This window comes from Leptonychotes weddellii, chromosome 5 (genome assembly GCF_054177405.1).
Source record: "Leptonychotes weddellii isolate Sample4059 chromosome 5, ASM5417740v2, whole genome shotgun sequence".
Lineage (NCBI taxonomy): Eukaryota > Metazoa > Chordata > Mammalia > Carnivora > Phocidae > Leptonychotes > Leptonychotes weddellii.
In genome coordinates, this window is record NC_138373.1 from 69,406,170 (window position 1) to 69,426,471 (window position 20,302).

Sequence of the window (20,302 nt, forward strand, 5' to 3'; positions counted from 1 at the left end):
ACTTTTAATTCCTTTGCAGACCAGATGATCCACATTTACTTCAAGGAATTGCTACCTTTGTCCATAGGCTCTAACTTAGAGACTGGGGAGAGCTCTCATAGACCACTAGACAGACATTGAGGGGAGCCATGAGCCCCTTAAATAATATGTAGATCTTTGTGTGCATTTTCTCGGGGAGAGTGGTCTGAGGATATTGTTGTATTCTCAGAGGGGTCTGGGACCCAACGTAATTTGTCTTCCTGGTGGACAGGCTTCTCCTAGGTAGAAATCCTCCAGGACTCGGGATTTGGTCTAGCTGGCTCTGCCCTTGGGCAATGTGAGCGTGGGGAGTCACTGGCTCTCCTCAAGCTCTATTCGGTTTAAAATGTGAAATGACAGGGTGAAGCAAGGTGGTATCTGAGGTCCTCTCCAGCCCCAAATTCAGTGACTCCCTGGCCTTGTAACCTGGTCACTGATGTCACTCCCCATAAGGTCCTTCCCACTTCCCCCTGATTCCTGTTCCACCCTGCGTGAGGACGTGGTTTCCTGAGCCCCAGTCATTTGTTGAGATCAGCTCTCCCGGAAGGGCCGTAAGTTGCGGACATTGAGCGGATGGAGCTCTCCGGCCTCACGGTGCGGTTGTTAACCACAGAGGTCCGCGGGCTTTCTGAGGGTACGGCCTGCTGCATCACACATGTCCTCCTGGAGGGAGAGGCCAGGGCCGGCTGGCCTGGGCACATTTGGCTTTTCCCTCCTGAACAGTGCACGTGTTCTTGGCAAGAGGCCACCTTATGCTGAGAGCTCCCTCTTTGGTTATCAGAGAGCCTCTAAGAGCAAAGCCCAGGTTGGACCCAAAAGGACGGTGGTTTGAGGATGAGCCCTTCTCTCAGAATGGTCTGTGCCTTCTGTGCTGTGCGCACCCTTCCCTCCCCCTGCCCTCCACCCCTCCAGGCCTGCGGAGGCCCAGAGGCCCAGTGCTGAGTTGACATGCCAACCTGGACCAAGTTCTCAGGCCAGCCATCACTACTGTCAGCGCCCTAAGTTCTCTGAGGCTCTGTTTCTTAAAATGGGGGTCCTCAGTCTCGCCAGCCTCACGGGAGTGCTGTGATGTTCAGAATCAAAGTGAGGCCGTGTTCTTGACCTTCTGTGGGCCATCTTGTGCCACGTGAGTGCACATGGTCCTGGAGAGGCTGAGTGGCAGGGCCTCTGGAGTTCTGGCTCCACAGTTGTGAGGTGCCGGGACGCTGGGGGACCACCTGGGTCCCCAGAGCCTCATGCACCCATGGTGGTGCCACTTCACGGGGCTGTTGTGAGGGCCGGGAGAAACTGTCGTGGAGAAGCGCCTGTGAGCTGCAAGGGCCTCCGTCAGTTCTCACACTTGTCTGGGGCTGCCAACTTAATTACCAGATGATGACTAATTTATTGTTCCCATTTAAAAATACTCATCATAAAGACAGAATTCCTAATCTGAGTTCCTGAGCTGAAATAATCCAATCTTTTGGCCTCAATTAAGTTACACATACTGAATAAAGCTTGCCATTCCAGTCTATAAATGTGGCCTTACTTTGGACAAAAACACAGTTCCCATTAGGCTTTTTGAAATACAGAAGTACTGAAATACGTGTCATCATTTTGAAGACCTGTGGGAGTGGGGCCCTCAGGATGGGGACCGCTGGCTTACACACGTATACAGATTATTATTACTGTTCTCCCCAGTGTTGTAAGTGCTTACAGGTGCTTTCCTGAGTACTTGTTAATTCAGAGCCGTGCAGGGCGAATCCATTCTTTGGTGTCTTTGGGCCCACGGAGGGCAAATAGCGGGTGTTGACACCTGCCATGTAAAAGGCAGGGGTGCCTCGGGTGTCCGCATTGCGAGGGGAGACCCATGAGGCAGAACTGAGACAGGCGGGGCCGCGGGAGACCGTCCCAGGCCTCCAGACAGTCCATGTGACCGCGGAGGACCCCTCCTGGCCATTTGAGGAGGGCTCTGACATGTTTATGTACCATCTACCGTGAGCCAGGTGCCGGGCCAGCCGCCAGTGGCGTGGAGGCGAGCAAGGACTAAGAGGCCTTCATCAAGACACAGTCTGGCAGATGGTTTCCCAAGGCCCTTTACGCTCTAATAAAATAGCCTGGACAAGCATTTTACCCCTTTGACAGAGGAGGAAACTGATCAGAGGAACCACTTGAACCAAGTGACCTGTGCTCAGTCACAAGCCAAGTTCTCAGCACTGCATGGGCACGAGCCTGGTCCCCCAGGGCCTTGTCCACGGCTCTGGCCGCTGGCGGTGGGACAGCTTCCCTGAGCACAAGCCCGGACCCCGCCTCACCCACACCTGCCATAGTGACCACTGCTGAGGCCCTCCCTTCCAATGTCTCCCCAGGACCAGGCAGCTAAGGACAAGGCCCTGCAGAGCATGGCTCCCATGTCGCCCGCCCAGGCCATCTCCGCCACAGCCTTCCACAGTAAAATGGCCCTCGCCCGGGGCCCAGGCCACCCAGCAGTCTCAGGGGTAAGTGGGGCTGCTTGGAGCCAGAGGCCACGTCAGCCCCTCCTTCTCTCTCCTCCCCCTCCTGAGGAGCCGGGGGCACTGGCCAGGCCCCATTTCTCTCTCGAGTCCTCCCAGGCCTGGAGAGCCGGGGGAAGGAGGGACTAAGGGCCGAGGGGCCTTGCTGAGGCACAGCTCGCCAGCACTGGCCCTGCCTCCTCGGGGGCCTTGCTAGTGACACAGCAGACCTTCCACAGGGGGCAGAGCCACCCCCACTAGCTGACTGACCGAGCAGCTCTGCACCTGGTCCGATTGACGTCCCGGGATGGGGGCTGAAGCCTGAGGCTTCGGGGCAGCGCCGGCGCACCCAGGAGCAGCCCTCCACCGCTCGGCCCTGTCCCCGCTCCCCCAGGCACTCAGCACTGCTTGCCTTCCAGTCAGAGAGCTGGTGTTCAGGAACAGACTCTTGTTCGGATTTTAAATTTCCTGACCGTGGCCAGCTTGGTGACACTTTCACAATGGTCTAGAAAGGCTGTGTCCTCACAGGGTTGTCTTGGCTGTAGGGACTAAATGGGTCTTCACGAAGCACCCACAGCACTGCCCTAGGCGCGTGGGGGAGGGACAGTGACTGGCCCCACGCTCAGTGAGCCTCTCCAGCAGTTTTCAAAGTGTGTTCCAGAGACCGCTAGTCCCTCAGGGTATTACCTAGATAATGACACAAAGTGGATCTGTGTAAGGAAGTTTGGGACACCTAGAACTAAATAGGTTTCTTAAATCTGGGACTGTTAGGCCTTCAGTGCTGCTACGCACCGTGGGCTTCTGAGGGAGGACTGTCGCTGCCGTGATTCCAAACCTGGGGCTTCTCCTGAGGAGCATCTTCTTGGCAGAGCAGGTCCAGAGACTAGAGCTCCTCGAAACACATTTAGTACTGGATAGTAGCGCTAACTCTCTCTCCTTACCACCCACTGGGTCCAGGCCCCCAGCCCTGCCTTCCAGCTGAGGCCCCTGCCTGGCCCCCCAACACCACGGCCCCCGGGCATGGGGTGGGCTGACTCTGCACTTTTTGCCTCCTCAGTTTTGGCAAGGAGCCTTGCCGGGCCAAGCCGGAACATCCCATGAGTGAGTATGGCCTGCTACCAGTTGCTCTCCAAACTGAACTTGAGCCCATAAACTTGTGCTGTGGAGCCTGACTCCCAGTCTGAGACAGGGCCGCAGCCTGGGGTCAGCCTTTCAGGAGGGGCTGGGGCTTTGGGGTTGAGCTCTCCTGCTCGCAGGCAACAGCTCAGTCTGCAGTGTGGACCCCCTGGGGTGGCATTTGCTGAAACGCCAGTCTGTCCACCGTGAAGCAGGGCCAGAGCTTGGGACCCCAAGGGAAGGGAGGCTAGGAAGCTGACCTCTGGCTGGCCAGGGCGGGAGGGAGGAGGGGAGGGAAGGAAGAGAGGGAGGAGTGGATTTTCCCAATAGACAACGCTGCTTCTCTGGGTCATCCATGAAACCTGACGGACTTGGCAAGGGAGGGAGCAGGTGGCCAGAGCCCCCCAAGGCCACTGATGGCCAGACCACCAGGGCCAGCCACACACACAGCATTGGACACTGCTGGAGGCTCCTGGGCTGCCACCTGCCCTAAGGCTTACACCTCCTCTCTCCTGTCTCCCACAGTGTGAAACCGTTCTCTCAGCAAACCTACGCTGTCCAGCCTTCGCTGCCTCTGCCAGGTGGGTCGGCAGTGCGCGGCTCCCTTGTGCCTCGCACACCTGCAGCCCCTTCCCTCCCAGCCCCCGGGGTCCCAGGCCCCCCGACAACTGGACATCTCATGGCCCTCTTAGATGTGGCCCTGGCATGTGCTCAGACCAGACATCCCAGTCTCCTGGCTTCACCCCATTCCTTGCCCCTACCACGCACACCTCTGCGCTGCACCAAGCCCCTCGTGCCGCTCGGGCTGCCTGACCTGCTTCCCAGCTTGCGCTCAGGGCCTTCCCAGGTGCACGCAGTTCAAAGGGGAGTGCCTGTTCCAGCTGGCCACCCCCGTGTGCTGCACGGGTGCTCCCAACAGCTTGGCTCTTAGAATGGCCCCCCTCTTGGTGACACTGCAATCCCCTCCTTCAAAATGGGAGGTCCGAGGAGAGCACGGCTTTCCGGCCTGGAGCTGCTGGTTAGCAGAGGGAGCACTCCTGGGCGGAGGCGTGGAGTGTGGGTGTCCCTCCTTCTCACTGCTCCGGGCACACTTGCTTCTTTCTCATAAGGGTCCCTTACCTCCTTCCTCTCTGCAGGGCAGGGAGGATCCTCACCCTTAACCACCTTTTCTGGCCTGGGGAATGATTCTCTGCTGACCTTTTGGCCTGGCTTGTCCTGCTCCAAGAGCAGTGCGCTCCCCTCCTGGGGTCCTGATTGCTGCTCTCTCCCAGCCCTGAGCAGCCCGCCCTCCTGTCTGTCCCCTCCTCTCACTGGCCCCTGTCTTGGTTCAGGCCCTCCTGCTCTGGCCTGCATGACTGCAGTAGCCTCCTGACCTGCCCCCCGTTTTACCTTGCCTCCCCTCTTCACCCTGCGATTCACCCCAGTGACCTTCATAAAGCATCCATCCCATCGTGTGGTTCCTAGGCTTAACATCTTTTCCTGGCCCACTGGTGCCTTCTGGATATGATCTGAAGTCTGTAGTAGGACTTGCATGGCTCTCCTCGGTGACTCAGCTTCTCTCCCCTCCTTCCCTCCGTGCCCCTACCCACCCTGCCCCTGGGCTTCAGCTCAGGCTTCCCGTCCGCCTGCACGGTTCTCTGCCCTGTCCCTGCCCAGTTGAGGGGCCCTGAGTGCTCTGCACCCCCATCTAGCACTTGACACTTTATTGCCATTATCTGGGGTTGGGGGGGGCAGCGTCTGTGAATGACTGGTCTGCGTCTTTCGTGTATCTAGTTGTGGCCGCACACCCTAACCCTTCCTCGGTGAGCAGTGCTTGAACAGATGAGTGATTCAGCTGGGGCATTAAGCACGGCTCACGTGTCCAGCATGGCCCTCCGCCCACCCCTCTGTTTCTTCTCCGTCTCCTTCCTTGAGTGCTCCTGAGTTACCTGCCTTAGCACGCGGGGCCTCCAGCCTCCTCCTGGCCTGGAAGGCGGGCCTCTGGAATTCTGCCTCTCTGCTTTCTCACATCCCGTCAGGCACCAGGGCCCGGGATTTTGCTCCCTTCTTGTGCCTCCTATGTCCCTTACTCTTCCCTCTGCTACACTGCTTTCAATCAATCCTTCATTTTTTCCCTGGGAAAACATCCCCAGGACCATGCTTCTGACGGCCCCTTCCCTGCCTGGTCCTTCCTTCATATTGGGTAGGACCTTTCAGAAACGCAGGTCTGACCATTTCAATGCCCTGGTTAAAATCCTCTGTCACTCCCAAGCGCTCAGGCTCAAATTCACGCTGCTTACTTAGCCTGGCCCCACTCTGGACCCCTCTCTTTACCTCTGTTTCCTGCACAAACCCACCTGCTCGCCAGCTCCGCCGAAGACCTAGCTTCCAGACCCACTGAGCTTCTCACAGCCCCTTCCCTTTGCCTCTGCCCTGTGCTCTGCTTCAAGTGCCCTTTCCCTGTCTTCACCTCCTGCCTCCTACTTGTGCTTGCTACTTCCTTCAAGCATCGCCTTCTGTGGAGAAGCCTTCCCTGTCCACCCCCAAGTGCATACCTTGTCAATTCTTACCACGTTCCTTACCTCCTTTATTAGCAAACCTGTAGGGAATGCCTGTTCTGAGCCAGGCACTGTTGTAGGGGCTGAAGAGACCGCAGTGAACAGATCAGGAACCTTTCTGTTCTCACGGGGCTTAAGTCACTGTAGCAGTTGCTGTGTCTGGTTTTCTCTGACTGGACCAGAAACTCCTCGACAAGAACCTAGCGGTGCTGCTCAGGAAGCTCTCAGTGCCATTGGCATCCTGGCCCCCCATCCAGCGTCCATTTTCCCCTGACTACAGTTCTTTCCAGGGGCCCGAGGGGACTGGCTGGTACCAGGCCAAGTGCTCCCCTCGTCCACCCCTGCTGGGAGGCCTATTTCGGGGAGGCAGGAGATCTCCTAGCCAGCTCGGGGTCTCACTGCTGGGCCTGGGATCCTCGCAGAGGCTGTCTGCAGGGAGGCTGTGTGCGGACCGCTCCCCATGTGCTTCTCCCGCTGTGTGCAGGGTTTGAGTCTCCTGCAGGACCCACCCCGTCGCCCTCAGCGCCCCCGGCACCCCCGTGGCAGGGCCGCAGTGTGGCCAGCTCCAAGCTCTGGATGTTGGAGTTCTCTGCCTTCCTGGAACAGCAGCAGGACCCTGATACGGTAGGTCCTGGCCTGGGCCTGGCCAGCTCACTTACCCGCCCCCATTCCTGGAGGCTCCCGCTCCCGTGTGTTCAGCTCTTTCCCCACCTGCTTCTGGCTTCCCGTCCTGGCCTTCTGCCCCACTCTACTTTTGGGTTTCACTTAGATCTCCTCTTCCTTCCCAGGCTTCCCGTCCACTGGCCCTCCCTCCCCCTTTCCTTTCCTTCGTCCACCCCTCCCCCTTCTTTCCTCACTCACTCCGCCTCCTCGCCTCCTCGCCTCCTCGCCTCCTCGCCTCCTCGCTTCCCCTCTTCCCCTGGCTCCCTCCCCTGGTTTCTTTGTCCACCTCAGTGCTCTTGGCCTCTCCCTCTGCTGGTCCCTCCCTGACCTGGACTCTTCCCTCCCTGTGCTCTGCCCTTCCCCCCAGCCCTCCCCCCTGCTCCATCCTTTCCCCCATGGCTCTGAGGAGTCTCCTGTGTCTGACCCACATCCTGGGGATGCCAGCAGAGACCAGAGCCCCACCCCCACCCGGTCCCCTTCCACGTCAGTGTCTTGGGGGACCAGCGTCACCTGGAAAGGTCAGAGGAGGTGGAGCTGGAGGAGGCAAAGCAGATACAGCGCCAGAGCCCTGGGACTTCACAGACCATTTCACTCTGATGTTTTCAAACTTGTTTTTTCAGCTGAGGAACCATTAATCCAACTCTTACTCAGAAGCCCAGCGTGTACAACAAAGTAGACTTTCTTTGGGTGTAGCCAGGTGCCTGTGAGGGTCACAGGCAGCCCAGCCCCCATCTGCGGGGTGGAGCACAGTTGAAAACACCTTATCTAGGTCAGTGGTCTGATATCACAGGTGAGATACGAGAGGCCCAAAGGTAGAAAATGACTTGCGTAAGGCTGTTCAGTGACAGAGCCGGGACTGAGAGTGATCCCAATCACTGCAGTTTACTGAGCACCTGCCAGGTGCAGCCAGGGTCTTTATATGCGTTCACTTTGCTTTACATCGGATCCTTTTCCTGTCTCCATTTTACCAGTTGGGAAACTGAGGCCCAGAGCGGTGAAGTTACTTGCTCCAGGTCACACGGCTGTGATCTGAGCTCTGGTCTGCTCTGTCTGCCCTGCTACCTTGCACCTGACCCTCAATCTGGCTTTTCTCTCCGCAGTACAACAAGCACCTGTTTGTGCACATCGGTCAGTCCAGCCCAAGCTACAGTGACCCCTACCTCGAAGCCGTGGACATCCGCCAGATCTATGACAAATTCCCAGAGAAAAAGGGGGGACTCAAGGAGCTCTTTGAACGGGGACCTTCCAATGCCTTTTTTCTTGTGAAATTCTGGGTAAGCCCTTTGATAAACTCTTCCTTCCAATCCCTAGTATACGTTGATGATAATGAGAAAAGAAGAAGAGTGGGCATCAGGTGCCCTTTCCACGAGTAGAAACCCAGGGAGGGCGGGGCTGGTGCAGAGGGCGGGGCAAGCACAAAACGGCCACACAGGCGGGAGGCTGAGTCGAGGAGCAGCCATGCTGCCTGAGAGCCGAGCCAGTGAGGAAGGCCCTTTTCTGAGAGGTGGTGATGGCAGCCGTGTCCGGGCAGGAAGTGCAGCCTCAAGGGGGCTATAGTACTGGAAAAAGACCTCAGGGGACACTGAAGGAGGGGTAGGCAAAGAGCCCACATGGACTCTTTGAATGCCAAGTCCAGAATTCGCTTCGGGGCTCGAGTAGGGCAGCTGTTGGTTGGGCAGGGCTTGCAGAAGTGGGCTATAGGATTAGGATAGCTCACCGCAAGAGAAACACCCACCCAGCTGCCCAGACCGCCCAGCCCATAGGCTTAGCCGCTGCTGCCTTCCCTGCCTCACCCCTGGACAGGTGCTATGTGAGGAGAGCTCCCTGCTTTTGAAACATCTCCTCTAAGACCAGTAGGTGTAGTACCTGCTCTGGGGCCTTGCCTTCCAGGGGCCCAGTACACACAGAAAAGGGGTGCAGGGAAGAGAGTATGACAAGTGCACACTTAGCCAGCGGCGGGGAAGTGCAGCAGGGCCTTCCTGCGTGCTGGATGGAGCCTCTGAACAATTTCAGAAGCATTTTATATATAATTCCGGTGGCTTCCGGGCCCCTAGCTAGGACCCTCCAGCCTGGCTGTCTGTCCTTATCATCAAACCCCCCATGAGCCTGGTGATCTCCAGAAGAGACGGTGCCGGAACTGAGCCTCGGGGCTCCTGAGCTTTAAGGTACTTGGTTTTTGCACTTTGCAAGCTTGCTGTGCGAGCAGAAGGGAGTCAGACCGGGCCTTTAGGGACGGGCAGGATCTATCAGGCAGAGCCCGGGAGGGGCTGCTACAGCCTCGGGGAAGCATAAGGAAGTGGGCTCCAGAGGGGAAAGTCATGGGTACGGGTATGTGACAGGGAATAACGGAAAATAAACCTGGAAAGGGGAGTCAGATCCTGAAGGTCCTCCTCATACAAAATCTTTGTTTTATCCTGGGATGAAAAACAGGTAATTTATTTTTAAATCAATGGATATTAATAGTTATATTATTAATTAATACCAAGAGGCTTGTAATGAGAAGCATCAGATTTTTGTCCCACTCCACCCCAGCCCCAATCCCAATCCCCAGAAGCAATCAATGTAAATTTTTGCTGTTTGTTCTGGGTTTTATCTCCTTAGTTCAAAGTCATACCCTTGTCTTGCTATACCTTGATATCACCACTAAGACATTATGTACTTTTCTGGTACTATAGAAAAACCTTAGTGGTGTTATATCACTTTTCCCCTCGTCATCTCAATCCTATCATATCTAGTAAGTTGTATAATTTAATAAAAGCAATAAAATGTTTATGTTTTCTTGACCATGCAGATTGACCGCCAGAGAGCCAAGAATTATGCTTACTATGTAATTATGTATTATAGTTACATTTTATTTCTTGTACAACTTTTTTGTTTTTTCCTACAAGTAAATGGCTTTCTTACTAGTGTATTTCTAAATAATCCTATTAAAATTTTATGTGTTGTTCCATCATAACCATCATATAAATTTTTTTAAGAAGTTTTTCCCCATGGGGTGCCTGGGTGGCTCAGTTGTTAAGCCTCTGCCTTCAGCTCAGGTCATGATCCTGGGGGTCCTGGGATAGAGCCCCAAGTCGGGCTCCCTGCTCGGCGGGAAGCCTGCTTCTCCCTCTCCCACTCACCCTGCTTGTATTCCCTCTCTCGCTGTCTCTCTCTCTCTGTCAAATAAATAAATAAAATCTTAAAAAAAAAAAAAAGTTTTCCCCCAAATGCTCACACCCATCAAATCATTCATCAATTCCCCCTTTTTTTGAGATTCTCCTCCCGGATGCCTCTGTTCTGCTCCAGTCTGAATTGGTTGTTCTCGACCTGCTCTGTGGTTGTCATCTGGAGCCTGCTTTTACTTTTCTCCTGTATGGAATCTATGGTTTTCTAGATCTCATATTTCTCTCTGTTTGGTGTGGCTGCTTATTTTGCTGGAAAGCATTCTGTAGTACCTCCCAAAGGAAAAACGTGTGATAGATAAATGTTCAAGTCTTTGCCTGTTGTTTTTTATTTGGTTGATAGTTTGGGTATAGAATCTAAGTCATGAATCATTTTCCCAGCAATGATTTTCAAGAATTATTTTTCAGTACATTGCTCCATTGTCTTCAAACACGAGTAGTATGATTACGTTCTAATTCTCTGTCCTTTGTTATGTCACTTGGGTTTTTGTTTTTTGTTTTGTTTTTGTTTATTATCTCTGAAAATTTTGCATTTCCTTTCTATCCCTTAGGTTCTTAAGTTTCACACAGATGAGCTTTGGGATATGTGTGTTTTTACCTTCTGATTTTTTCAGCCAGGCACTTTGAATTGTGAGATTACTATTTCTCAATTTGGGGAAATTTACTTATATTATTTCTTTCCCTCTGTTGGCTCTGTGTTCTTATCCAAGAACCCCTATTAGTCTTATGTTGTATATCCTAGGCTTACCCTCTATGATTTTTACAATTTCTTTGTTGATTTTCCAACTCATTTTCTTGGAGATTTCCTTAACTTTATCTTCTAATTCTTCTGAATTGGTTGAGTGTATCTGAGTACATATTACATAAAACCCAGTGTAGCAGTGGCATAAATAAGTAGTTTATTTTTCTTTCATATAAAGTAAGTCTGGAGGTAGACTGTCCAAGGCTGGTCCAGCAGCTCCTTGAAATCACCAGAGATCTGTCTCCTCTCCAATTATCTACCATACATAGTGCATGGCTTCTGCCCTCAAGGTCATGGCTTCTGGAGTTCCAGCCATCATATTTATATTCCAGGCATCAGGAAGGAGGAAGCCAACTTCGTTCCCTCTATGGAGCTTTCTTGGAAGTCACACACAACACTTAATTATGTTGTATGGTTGCAACTAGCTGCAAAAGAGCCAGGGAAATGTACTCTTTTAGTTGAGTAAACTGCGATTCTGAATAAAATCAGGGTTCTATGACTATAGAAGAAGATGGATGAGTCTTTCAGTTGCTAGTGTGTTCATAGTTCAGTTGATGGCATTTTTCTTTTTTAGTGGTTCAAAAGATCATGGTGCATTGTACAGTTGTGGTGGATTAGGTTAGTGGAATATGGTGGCATTCTCTGCCCCACCTTCTACTGAATATTTAACTTTGACCATGATATTTTTAATTTTTAAGAGTTCCTTCTTGTTCTTTGATTACACCCTGATTTTGTTTCATGACTACAATTTTTTTCTTATCTTTCTGGGGATATGAAGTAAGAATCATTTTTTAAAGTTTCTTCTGTTCCCTTCTTTGTCTTTGTTTCCTTTTCATCCTTTTTTTTCTATCTGTTTTGATGTCTGACAATATCTATAACCTTTGGCCATATTTTTTTGGTCCATATTTTTTTTAACAGCTTTATTGTTTTATAATTCACCTACCGTATAATTCATTGACTTAAAGTGTACAGTTCAGTGTTTCAGTATATTCACAGAGTTGTGCAACCAATCAATTTTAGAACATTTTCATCACCTCCAGAATAAGCCTCACACCCTTTAGCTACCACCTCCTATGCCCACTTCCTCAGCCTTAGGCCATCACCAATGGGGTCACTATAGCTTTGCCTTTCTGCACACTTCATATAAATGGAGTCGTACAATATGTGGTCTTTTGTGATTGGCTTCTTTCACTTAATGTAATATTTTCAAGGTTCAGCTGTATTATAGCATGAATCAGAACTTTATGCCGTTTTATGGCTCAGTAATACTCCATTGCATGGAGTTTTGCTGATCCATTCATCAGCTGGTGGACTTTTGGGTTGTTTCCACCTTGTATGAAAAATGCTGCTGTGGACTTCATATACAAGTTTTTGTGTGGCCATAGGTTTTCATGTCTCTTGGGGAGACACTTAGGTATGGAATTGCTGAGTCATACGGCAGCTCTTTGCCTTTTTGAGGAACTACCAGACTGTTCTCCAAAGTGGCTGCACCGTATTACATTCTCGCTAGTAGTTATACGAGGGTCCCTGTTTCTCCATATCCCTGCTTACAATTGATATTTTCTGTGATTATACTCATCCTAGTGGGTATGAAGTGGAGTTCTTTGTGGTTTTGATTTGCATTTCCCTGTGCTTATTGGTCACTTGTATATCTTCTTTGGATGAAGGTCTGTTGAACTGCCAGTTATTAAATTGGGTTGTCTTTTATTCCATAATAAAAGCTTATGAGCTTTTATATTATATGAGCTTATATATTATAGCTAGAAGTCCCTTATTAGATGTGTGGTTTGGAGATACCATCTCCCAGTCTGTCAGCTCTGTTCACATTCTTGATAGTGTCCTTTGAAGCATAGAAGGTTTTCCTTTTGATGACGTCTGATGGATTCTTTCCTTTGTTGTTTGTGCCATGTCCATATTTAATAGTGATTGAAAGCTCTGTGTACAGGTAGGACTTGTCACCTGGTGGGCTTCACTTTAAGGTGCTTGGGGTTGAGGAGCCATCTGGTTTTTTTGAGGGAACCAATAAATGTCAGTATGTTTATTAGACCTTTTTTTTTTTTCCTTGAGGTGGTTTAGTTTCTCCAGAGAAGACTCCTTGAATTGCGCCCCTGGAAGGGATATACTTGGTCACTGCATCCAAGGCATGGGGCAGTGAGGAGGGCTAGGGATCCAAGTGTTTCTTATGGCAGCTTTCACTCAGTTCTCTCTCCCCCTCTCTGACCTGCCCAGGCTCCCTGAAACCTGAAGCCCTCCTGTTTAATTTCTGGTGATTATTTCTGGGTCTTCTGCTGAAGGGTGGAAGAGGGGGGCCTGGAGACCTGACCACTCTTGGTAGGGCCTTTCAGTTATTTTCTTGAGTGAAGCCTGTGCCTTTCCTGCCCGCACTGTCCTGGCCCCTCCAGGCCCGAGCCTCTCAGGGCTTCTCTCAAGCACGCCAGCTCACTTATCTCTAAGCCCTCTGCAGGCACTTTGAGGCTGTGATTCCATTTGCTTCCTTTGCCCAACTGAGTTCCTTCTAGCTCTGGTCAGACTTCGGGTCTTCTTGAATTTGTGGAACTCTCTTGCCAGTATGGTTTTGCCTCCATTTGCTTTGTCTTTATGGTGCAGCACATTAAAAAAAAGTTCTTTGCTATCATTTCTAGTTGGTTCCCTGGAAGGGGAAAAAATGAACTTGTATGGTCAGTCTCCCATTTTAACCAGATGTCCTGGAAAGCAGTTTTAACTGGAGTGTCGCCTCTCGCGGATTGGTAGTCCTTGTTTGGCATGCTGGGTTGAGAAGACCCAGAGGGAGAAGGTTCTGGATTGACTCGTGATGACTGCCGTGGGTGTAGCAGTGGGGGCAGCTAGTGGTACACTTGCGACGTATTTGCCATCCCTTCTCTTAGGTAATGAGGAATCACTGGAGGTTTTTGAACAGGCGGGACACGGCCAGAGTTGTCCTGAGTTGGGTCAGTCAACTGTCCTGACTGGAAGTGAGGAGGAGGCTGTTCTCGTTTAGGTCAGGCAGGCGCGTCAGCCTCCTGAGAGGTTGGCCTCAGAGTGTGATGTATTGGGCAGGATGTCTTTCTCCCTTCTTTCAGGAGGGGCCGAACCCACTTCCCTCACCCGTTTCCTCTTCCTACTCCCGCTTTCAGCCCTGGACATGGAGGTTGGAACTCCGAGGCGCTGCTGTGGGTAGCCGTCAGGCCCAGTGCTGTACGGCCAGCAGCCGCAGCTCCCGTTGCCTGCTGCGCGTCTAGGGAGGCTCCTGGCCTTCTTTGGGGAAGCCCGCACCCCCTCTTGAGTGCTCCTTCCTCCAGGCCCCCAAGCCAGTCCAGGCTTAGCCTTGATGTGGAAGAAGGAGCTTGGGGGAGGTGATTAGTGACTCTTTCTCAGCACCGGGTGGTAATTTCGGATCAGAAGGAAGGCCTGGTTGGCAAGAGGCATTTGTGGGAACAGTACCTGGGCGGGGGGGGCGGTGCTGAATTTGGGGCCTTTTTCACTGGCACCTGCCTTCTTTTAGCCAGTAGTACAATTCTGTATTCTTCTAGCCACCGTCCAGATAAGGACCATTCTAGGCTTCCCATTTCACAAAGTGGGGGGACACTGAGGCATGGAGTGAGCAAGGGCTTGGCTTTGAGACACCCAGCCAGGGTAAGCCTCTTTCCTTTGGTCGTTCTTGTGATATACGTGTTGTGAAATAGGTCAGGGCATTCCGTGGAAAGCTATACCAGGCCCTGTTAGTCACTTGACACGTATCAGCACGTCTCATGCTTGCCGCAACACCGAAGGCAGGTTCAGTTGACGGCCTCATTCTCTAGAGGGGAAACAGGCACAGAGCGGCGAAATGACTTGCCAGGGTCACCCAGTTCATAGCAGCAGAATGGGGATTCACACTCAGGGTGTCTCTAGGGTGTGTGCTTGGAACCAGGACCCAGAACTGTTCGATCTTACAGAGTGCCTAGGATGCCCTCCAAGCGGGGTCCTGAGCTCCCCCTGCTCCTGTCGGAGAAGGCTCCAGATTGCCTAAGAAAGGATCCACAAGGCCCTGAGGAATAGTGATAGTGTGGAGACGGCAGACTGAACGGTGCATCTAGCGTAGAGTTGGGCAGTGGGGCTTCTTGGGATTTCTAGAGCCCAGACTTGCCTTCCAGAAAATGAGGAGGATTGTCCTGCCTGGAGGTGACAGTGGGCAGGTAGGGAAAAGGAATTATAATGTTCCTCTCCAACCTTACTTATAGCCCACATCCCCTCTTTCCTTCTCATGTTTTCGGGGAGGTTGGAGGTACTGATGGATGGGAGAAGGGAAGGGGGAGGGGACAGTTGGTGCTGAGGAAATTGGTCAGGCTGGTTCCCTGTGTGGCCTCTGCACTCTGCCCGTGGGCTGTGCACATGGCCCCTGCTGTGTGGACCCAACACGGCCCTTGTCTTCCAGGAGCTCACATTCCAAGTGGGAGGATCTGGAGCAGATCTCAGGGTCCTGGGGCAATAACAGGTATACAGATATAGGAGAGCGTGGTGGGCTACAGGTGGGGCCCTCCTGGTGTGTCCTGGGAGAGCAGGGGGACAGCAGTGGGCTCTAGCTGGGACATAGAGGCTCTCGTCTCTGCTCTGCTGCTCGAGAGCTGTGGCCTGAGTGAATCTCCGCTTCTCTGGGCCCGTTTCTCCGTCTGAACCATCAGCAGTTTTGTTCTTGAGGACCTGCAGGAGGCTGTGTCTCTGAGGACCCTGAGGTGCCCCTGCCCCTTGCTTGAGCCCCTAGAGCCAAGCCCTCTCTGAAGACCAGACCAGGCAGGGAGAGGACATGTGAAATCAGAGACGGGGTGGGGCATGTCGGCGGCCAGGGCTCCTTGGCAGTCATCTGGTCCCTCCTGTGTGGGGAGGGCAGAGGCTCCAGGGAAGTACAAATCTGTGATGGGGGAGAAAAGAAATGCTCCTGTTTGCTAAGCGTGAGCCTTTTGGTCACCCATGGGGTCCTCACAGCCAGCTCTGGTGTTCCCAGCCATCTGGAACCCTCTTCTCCGCCCTGGCCTGGCCACTCCTTCCCCTGCCATCAGCTGTTGTGAGGCTCGCTGCACACCATTAGAAAGGAAAGCTGCTCAGACATGGAAACAAAGCTGCCTCCCCTGAAGCCTTCCCTTCTTTCCCAGCCCAGGCCTTGGGTATGCACGCTGGGGAGTTGACCAGGGCCCTCATGGAGTGGGAGGAGAGCTTTGATGTCCCCAGCCCAGCCTCCTAGCCCATCCCCACTGAAAGTTGCTGTTCGTTGATGGGATTGCGGTAGTAGTTCTTAGTAGTTCTTCGGCTCCTGGCTGCCCGGACCAATCACTTCCCCTGGGGCTGGCTTCGCGGTGCCCGAAGGCTTGAGTTGTGAGGCTGTGCTCTGTTGGGTGGGACATGCGGGGTCTGGAGGGGCAACTGAGAAGCTGAAGTCTCTCCCTCCTTCCCCACAACATGTGGGACCAGCTGGGGCCACCTCTGTCCTCGGGGTGGGAGGGAGGGGGCTCTTGGACACAGGGTTGTTAACACCAGTCTGCAAATTGAAAATGCCGGGCAGAGGTGAGCTGAGGCCTTGGAGGGAGGAGGGTACCCCAGACCAGCCCCTATCCCAGCTGCTCCCTTTGGGCCCTGACATTTCTCCCAGGCACATACCAGCACATGACAATGAATCTGAGCCCCTCCTGCCCCCACTCCGGGGCTGCGGCTGTCTCGGCTCATCTGTCAGTCACCTGATCCCCCACACCTGTTCCAGGCCCTGCCTGGGCTGCCCACCCGCACCACAGCTATGAATAGGGTGGAGGGAGGAGAGCGTGGGGGCATTTGGAGGACAGGAGGGCAGGGGGGCAGCCTTCCTCTTCGGCTGAGAAAGAGAAGCCAAGCCCATTAGAGTGAGGGGTGCCGGGGTGGACGGGAAGTGTGGGAAGTGCGGCTGCGGGAGAGGGGTGGGGTAGTAGTCAGGAGGATGGGGCATTGAGGAAAAGATGAGGTGCTGGGCGGGGCTTGTCTGTGTCACCGGCTGCATCTCCTGGCTCCGTGCCGTGCAGCCACTGGGCCAGCCCTGGGGCCGACTTTGGATGGTCATTTGCGGGAGGTTTATCTCTCTCCCACTACCTCCTTATCTCTGTCCCTCTCTGTCTGCACCACTCAAACACCATCGCACTTACGCTACTTGCTGTCCCACCAGTTAGGGATTCCTTGACAGCAGAGACAATGTCTCAGCCTCTTTGGGCCCCACTCCCCTTGACCGTGCTGGGCTGGGGCAGGATAAGTGGGTGACTGAGGGATGGAAGGGCCAGGTGAGTGGGAGGCTAGGACCGAGACCTGTGTGTGTGGTGATGTGGGGCTCACCTCTCTTCTCACCCAGCGCCACCCAGAGGTGAGAGGTTGAACAGCAGGCAGCCTTCGAGACCGGCCCACCTCACCCTAGGCGTGGCCCGAGCCCTGGGAGAGCTTAGTCCTTTCTGGCAGGGTGCTTGCCATCTGGAAGGCGCCAAGGCCATCTGAACAGATTCTGGCAGCACAAGGTGATGAAGGGCATGGCATGTCCAGGGCGCTGTGGGGGTGCTAGGCAGCCGTGACCTTTGTGTGCTGGGAAGAACCTGGGAGGGATTGGGCCAGTCCTGCCTGACCCTGGTGCACAGCGTTCTTTTAGGTGACATACGAACAAATATTTCTTCAATAGTTTTGCAGTTATTATCACAGAAAAAATAGAATCCCTGATTTCATGGATAACCTTGCTTAGCATGGGCTTAAGGAAAGAGTGGATTTAAGAGAAAGCAGTAGGGGCATAGTAGGGCCTGTGGTAGGTGCTACGCAAGTGCGCCCTTACTCAACAGGACCCCGGCAGTGGCTGTGGTCTGAGAGCCATCATTTTGTGCCCGGGCCTTGCCGCTCGGCCGGCACCCACCCTCCCGTGTTCAGGTGCCTGCCCTTCCCAGGCAGCCGGCTTCCTGCCAGCTCTTTTTCATGCTTCTGCCCTGTGCTTCTAGCTGCAGTATACTTTGAGCAAACTGTTCCTTTTTAAAGAAGTCTGGCAAACTTGGTCTCCTAGGCGGAGCATGTGACTTAGCGGGGGAAAAAGACGGAGAGCTGGATTTTGGTCCCAGTTCACCTTATACATGACTGTAAGGCCTTGTGCCAGTCCCATCTGCCCTTAATTCCCAGCCCAGCGAGGCCTGGTCCACCCCGGCCGGGACTCAGGGGCACCCTCTGCTTGCCCAGCTCCATCCCCACACCAGGGTGGGGGCGGAGGCCAGCCGGGGCTGGGATGAGGCGCGTTTGCAACACTCCTGCTGATTTCAGAGGCTGAGCCCTGACTTGAGTGTAGCTGTAGTTCCTTGTTTTCCTGTCTCCCTGGTGGCCTCATTAAAACTGGCGCAGAGTGCACTAAACCTGTGCCATTCCGATCAACATGAAAACAGCCTCTTTTCTTTTTTTCATCATGAAAGTAACACATCCTCATTGTGTTCCCTAACCTGCTTTTTTTTTTTTTCCCCACTTAACAGTTGTTGTAGTCAATTCACAATAGTAAACACAGGTCCTTCTCAACATTTTTTGTGGCTCCATAATATTTCTATTGTGCTGTAAGACATTTAACAGCCCCCACCAGTCCAGAGAATGTTCTTGCTCTTGGAAAACTTTCCGCAAAGGAGAGAAACATAATGGCTGAGCATCCCCTAATGGCCAGTAACAGAACTGCCTGGTGCCCGTCTCTGAATGGTGCCAGAACCTTCCAAGGTTCTGAGGAGTCCCTTATTTTTGTGTAGAGGAGTCCTTGGTGTCGGATTCTTTAGCTGCGTCTACAGCTTCTGCTGCCTCGTAGGGCTGCCGCACTGCGGGTCCAGCCTGGCAGGGATTCCAGGCTGGCTGTGTAGGTGGGAGGAGAGGCTGCACCCTCACACTAAGCCTTTTTAAATCTGTGCATTTGTTCTGAGTGCTAAGTTGCTCTTTTAGCACCCCTGGCTCAGATGGGGTGATTCAGTGGGGGGCCTAAGTTCTGGGGATGGGGATGCCTAAGTGGCAGCCTCAGAGCTGCCAAGGCACTGAATTGTCTCATCCAGTATCTCCCTCTCTGTCCTGTAACTCTGCCGGATTCAGTTAAGTGCTGGAGTGGGAGCCTGAACACCTGGGGCCCGTCACTTGTCCGCTGTGTGGGGTTGGGCTGGACCTGTGGTCAGGGAGCCTCACTGATCAAACTGAAGCCGAGATCCTGCTCTATCCCTCTTGCGGGGGTGTGTGTGAAATCAGGAGTCTTACCCCACCTTTTCTAAGAGGAAAATTTCAAATCAACGCAACGTCCAGCGGGAGGTACTTTAGGCTCTGCTGTCAGCAGAGGAAGAAAAGATGTGTGTTGGGGAACAGCACGAAGCTGATCTAGAGGACCAGGGGCCCCCAAGCCAGGCTGGGGAGTGAGCATCATGTTCTCTTATGGCAAGGGGCTCAGTGAGAGTGTTTCAACCATGGAGGGATGCAGTCAGACTTGTTTTTGGAAGAGAACTCTCAGAGAAGTTAGACAATGAACCAAAGGGGAGGAGACTGGCATTGGGGGGGATTCGTCTGGAATCTGAAACAAAGATGTAAAAAGGTCAAGGGTGGCTGGACTCAGTAATGCCGTAGAGATGGGTGAGAGGCCGGCCCCCAGAGCCATTTCCAAAAGAGCACTGGCAGGGTCCAGTGACCAGCTGGACTGGAGGATGAGACATAGAGGAGTCCCAGCACCCCCTCCTACTCTCCCCTCTGCCAGTCTCCCATTCTGGCTTTCTGTTCCCACGCTTACTGCACCATCAAAATTGACTCTGGAAAGGATCTGACAAATTCATACTAAAATAGAAATGACTGATATAGATTCAGATGTTTGCAGTTTAACAAGAGCAAAGCCTTAGACTATAAAACTTGAATCCTAAAGACAAAGTTGGGGGCCGCACCTGCTGGGTGTGTTGGTGCCTAAATGGGTAGCAGAGGCCTGCGACTAATGCAGGTGACAACGTTCTCTTTTTCAATTGTTGAGACACCACACCCTGACGTTATGCCAGGCCTGGGTGTGGAGAAGCATGGAAGCTTTCCAAGATCCTATTCTCCCAGTTCTTTTTAGGCGCTCCTGATGTCTTCCTGGCCCTGGAACCTGGAGCGGCCCCAGGGTTCTCCTCCATTCCACCCCCAGCAAGGCCCCTGTTGACTCACCTGTCCACTGCTTGTCTTCCCTGTGTCTTTCTCCAGGCAGACCTCAACACCAACATCGAGGATGAAGGCAGCTCCTTCTACGGGGTCTCCAGCCAGTACGAGAGTCCGGAGAACATGATAATCACTTGTTCCACCAAGGTCTGCTCTTTCGGCAAGCAGGTGGTAGAGAAAGTGGAGGTAGGAGCCCCCCCACCCCCCACCCCGTGTGTTTGTTAGGCCAGGCCCTTCCGTGCCTCAGTATGCCCTTCATCCTTGTCGCCACCTCTTTCCCCGGATTGGTCTGAGTCAGTGAGCTCTTCCCCTCACACATCTGGCAGTTCTTGGTAACCACCTCCTGTCCAACACAACCAGATGCCAGGCTGGTACCCGGGAAGAGACCATGCCCATCCCCGGGCTTCTCGGCCCCGCGACCCCTGCGGTCATCTGGGGACTGTG

At 53.2% G+C, this 20,302-nt stretch overlaps 1 protein-coding gene across 6 annotated transcripts in view; it reads left to right on the forward strand.

The window, feature by feature from the left end:
• TEAD4 (TEA domain transcription factor 4) overlaps positions 1-20,302 on the forward strand; it is a 67,137-nt gene that overhangs the window by 41,050 nt on the left and 5,785 nt on the right. For 5 of the 6 annotated variants that reach the window (XM_081821039.1, XM_081821045.1, XM_081821044.1 and 2 more), the window contains 6 exons: positions 2,364-2,492; positions 3,544-3,587; positions 4,128-4,183; positions 6,624-6,763; positions 7,903-8,076; positions 19,904-20,044. In XM_081821039.1, coding sequence (XP_081677165.1) covers positions 2,364-2,492; positions 3,544-3,587; positions 4,128-4,183; positions 6,624-6,763; positions 7,903-8,076; positions 19,904-20,044 — 684 coding nt within the window. The remainder of the gene's footprint in view (positions 1-2,363; positions 2,493-3,543; positions 3,588-4,127; positions 4,184-6,623; positions 6,764-7,902; positions 8,077-19,903; positions 20,045-20,302) is intronic. The other variant, XM_081821040.1, reaches the window with a different exon arrangement.